This window comes from Corvus brachyrhynchos, unplaced genomic scaffold (assembly GCF_000691975.1).
Source record: "Corvus brachyrhynchos isolate BGI_N302 unplaced genomic scaffold, ASM69197v1 scaffold150, whole genome shotgun sequence".
NCBI classification, from domain to species: domain Eukaryota; kingdom Metazoa; phylum Chordata; class Aves; order Passeriformes; family Corvidae; genus Corvus; species Corvus brachyrhynchos.
The window spans coordinates 1,646,476-1,650,392 of NW_008236162.1; the positions used below are offsets into that span (position 1 = coordinate 1,646,476).

A 3,917-nucleotide genomic window follows, 5' to 3' on the forward strand; every position below is an offset into this window, starting at 1 on the left:
ATTGCTTTTGGAATGTCCGGCATATTTTGTCGTGGCGGTGGCCAGCTCCTTGTCGGGACTGGCTGTGCGGGGTCACAGAATCCCGGGAATCTCAAAGCCCATCCAGTGCCAGCCCTGCCATGCCCAGGGACACCTCCCGCTGTCCCAGCTTATCCCAGCCTGGCCTTGGGCACTTCCAGGGATCCAGGGGCAGCCCCAGCTCCTCTGGGAATTCCATCCCGTTCAATACTTTCCTCATCCTTGTGGCCCTGCTTGGTCCCACAGATGATCCCTTTATTCCTCATCCCGGAATGCCCAGCACTGGACCCACGTCCCGGTGCAGCCGCAGCAGCGCTGAGGGAAGGGGAGGGATCCCATCCCGGGCTCTGCCCTCAGGGATCTTCCCAGTGCTGGGCAGGGAGCAGCTCGCTGTGGTTTTCCCTCAGGAGCAGAGGAGGGATGGCTTTGGGAAGGTTGGATGTTCCCGGGCCGTCCGAGGCCACCGGCTGAGGCTCCAGCAGCAGCTGCTCCTTGTGCTGCCCCGATCCCAAAATGGGCAGGTGAGAACCCCAAAGGGGCTGTGGGATTAACTGGGCTGGCTTTGGAGTGAAGGGCAGGGAACCTGATCAGGAGTTCCAGCGTGGGAATGGTGTCCTGAATCTGCTCAACCCAGAACAGAATCCTGGAGTGGGTTGGGTGGGAAGGGGCCTTAGGGATCATCCCATTCCATGGGCAGGGACACCTCCCACCATCCCAGGGGGCTCCAGCCTGGCCTTGGGCACTGCCAGGGATCCAAGGGCAGCCACAGCTCCTCTGGGAATTCCATCCCAGCCCCTCCTCACCCTCCCAGCCAGGAATTCCCTCCCAGTATCCCATCCATTCCTGCCCTCTGGCAGTGGGAAGCCATTCCCTGTGTCCTGTCCCTCCATCCCTTGTCCCAGGCCCCTCTCCAGCTCTCCTGCAGCCCCTTAAGGCCCTGGGAGACTGCCCTGAGCTCTCCCCAGACCTTCTCCAGTATCATCCCCAGATTCCCATTCCCTGAATCCCAAACCAGGCTTTTCCCTCCTTTCTGGCTCTAATTTTGCCGCGAGTTCTGGAAATAAAGCCAGGATTAAAAAAGGAGCTCCAGCCCCAACCCCTGTGGGATCCTCCCACCCTCCTCAACCCAGACCACTCCCAGCAACGGGGCAGCTGTGGGAATTCCATCCCGGCTCCTTCCCACCCTCCCGGGGAATTGTTCAGACCCGAATCCATCGCTCCATGCGGTCCTTTATCCCCCTCTGGATTGCAGGCTCAGCATCTCCTGCCTGCTGCCAGCCTCGTGGCACTTCAGCCTGTCCCCCGTGGGCTGCCCCCGCATCCTGGGCACCCCCCTGAGGCAGCTGCTGCTCCTGGGGGCCGCGGCGCTGCTGCTCTGCTCCCTGCTCCTCATCCGCAGCAAGTACGGCCGGGCCGCCCGCGACAGGAGCTCCCACAGGTGAGGGGAAGGGGGAATTCCGGGGAAATTCCGCGGGAAAGGGGGAAATGGGGAGAGAATTAAATGGGAAAGGGGGAAATGGGGAGAGAATTCTGTGGGAAATGGGGAAATGGGGAAAGAATTCCGTCGGAAATGGGGAAAGAATTCTGTGGGAAAGGGGGAAGTGGGGAAAGAATTCCGTGGGAAATGGGGAAAGAATTCTGTGGGAAATGGGGGAAGTGGGGAAAGAATTCTGTGGGAAATGGGGGAAGTGGGGAAAGAATTCTGTGGGAAATGGGGGAAGTGGGGAAAGAATTCTGTGGGAAATGGGGAAAGAATTCTGTGGGAAAGGGGGCAGTGGGGAAAGAATTCTGTGGGAAATGGGGAAAGAATTCCGTGGGAAAGGGGGAAGTGGGGAAAGAATTCTGTGGGAAATGGGGGAAGTGGGGAAAGAATTCTGTGGGAAATGGGGGAAGTGGGGAAAGAATTCTGTGGGAAATGGGGAAAGAATTCTGTGGGAAAGGGGGCAGTGGGGAAAGAATTCTGTGGGAAATGGGGAAAGAATTCCGTGGGAAAGGGGGAAGTGGGGAAAGAATTCTGTGGGAAAGAGGGAAGTGGGGAAAGAATTCCATGGAATAGAGGGAAATGGGGAAAGAGGGAATGGGGAAAGAATTCCATGGAAAAGAGGGAATGGGGAAAGAATTCCATGGGAAAGAGGGAAGTGGGGAAAGAATTCCATGGAATAGAGGGAAATGGGGAAAGAGGGAATGGGGAAAGAATTCCATGGGAAAGAGAGAAGTGGGGAAAGAGGGAATGGGGAAAGAATTCAATGAAAAAGAGGGAAGTGGAGCTCTGGGAGAAAGGGGGAAAGAATTCCATGGAATAGAGGGAAACGGGGAAAGAATTCTGTGGGAAAGAGGGAATGGGGAAAGAGGGAATGGGGAAAGAATTCCGTGGGAAATGGGGAAATGGGGAAAGAATTCCATGGGAAAGAGGGAAATGGGGAAAGAGGGAATGGGGAAAGAATTCCGTGGGAAATGGGGAAATGGGGAAAGAATTCCATGGGAAAGAGGGAAATGGGGAAAGAGGGAATGGGGAAAGAATTCCGTGGGAAATGGGGAAATGGGGAAAGAATTCCATGGGAAAGAGGGAAATGGGGAAAGAGGGAATGGGGAAAGAATTCTGTGGGAAAGAGGGAACTCCCTGCTCCTCATCTGCAGCAGCCCGGGACAGGAGCTCCCACAGGTGAGAGGAGGAGGGAATTCCATGGGAAAGAGGGAATGGGGAAAGAATTCAATGGAAAATAGGGAAATGGAGCTCTGGGAGAAAGGGGGAAAGAATTCCATGGAAAAGGAGCTCTGGGGAAACAGGGAAGCACTCACGGGCTGTGTTGGGGGAGAGGAAAAGAGGCTCTTCCCATCAATCATTATCTTTCCTAAAAGAAACCCCTTCCTGCTTTTTTTAGGAATCTCTCCTTTATCAGTAATTCCTGTGCTCGTATTTTATGTCTCCGTAGCAGCTCCAGCGGCAAAAATTCTCCATAATAAATCATTTTGGGAATTGCTTCCGGCATTTCTGTGGGAATTCGGTCCTGGAGGGTGGCATTTCCCTTGGAATTTTCTGTTCAGTGGGGACAGGACACAGAAAATGGCTTCCCACTGCCAGAGGGCAGGGATAGGTGGGATACTGGGATGGAATTCCCAGAGGAGCTGTGGCTGCTCCTGGATCCCTGGAAGTGCCCAAGGCCAGGTTGGAGCCCCCTGGGACAGTGGGAGGTGGCTCTGGAAAGGTGGGAATGATCCTGGATGTTGTGTGGAGAGCTCACAGCACTTCCGTGTGGGAAGGGAAGGGAAAATCTGGGAAGTGGAGAGGGATTCCTCATCAGGAAGGACAAGGAGTGAAGGGTTTGAACTGAAAGAGAGGAGATTGAGGTTGGATTTATGGAAGGAATTCCTTCTGGGAGGGTGGGGAGGGGCTGGGATGGAATTCCCAGAGCAGCTGTGGCTGCCCCTGGATCCCTGGAAGTGCCCAAGGCCAGGCTGGAGCCCCCTGGGACAGTGGGAGGTGTCCCTGGGGGTGGCCCTGGATGGGCTTTAAGCTCCCTTCCCACCCACCTCATTCCAAAATCCCCTGAAATGCTGGAAAACATCCCATTTCCAGTCAGATTTGGACCAAAACACCCCATGCCTGGAATTCCCTGGAGCAATTCCCATTTTTCTTTTGTTTCCCCCAGGTACCTGGCCAGGGTGACGGACACGGAAGCCACGGACACCAAGAACCCCAACCTGAACTACGGGATCGTGGTGGATTGCGGCAGGCGCGGCTCCAGGATCTTCGTGTACTGCTGGCCCCGGCACAACGGGAACCCCCACGAGCTCCTGGACATCCAGCAGATGAGGGACAGCAACAGGAGACCCGTGGTGATGAAAATCAAACCAGGTACCAGGAAAAACTGGGAAAAACTGGGAAAAACCATGGGATT

General features: G+C 55.4%; 1 protein-coding gene across 5 annotated transcripts in view; it reads left to right on the plus strand.

Annotated features, from left to right (window-relative positions):
* Positions 1–247: 247 nt before the first annotated feature.
* ENTPD4 (ectonucleoside triphosphate diphosphohydrolase 4) overlaps positions 248–3,917 on the plus strand; it is a 17,590-nt gene continuing 13,920 nt past the window's right edge. Inside the window, exons 1-3 of one of the 5 annotated variants that reach the window (XM_017731751.1) lie at positions 248–539; positions 1,271–1,456; positions 3,669–3,874. In XM_017731751.1, coding sequence (XP_017587240.1) covers positions 532–539; positions 1,271–1,456; positions 3,669–3,874 — 400 coding nt within the window. In that variant the 5' untranslated portion in view covers positions 248–531. The remainder of the gene's footprint in view (positions 540–1,270; positions 1,457–3,668; positions 3,875–3,917) is intronic. The other 4 variants (XM_017731744.1, XM_008632908.2, XM_017731760.1 and 1 more) reach the window with 4 other exon arrangements.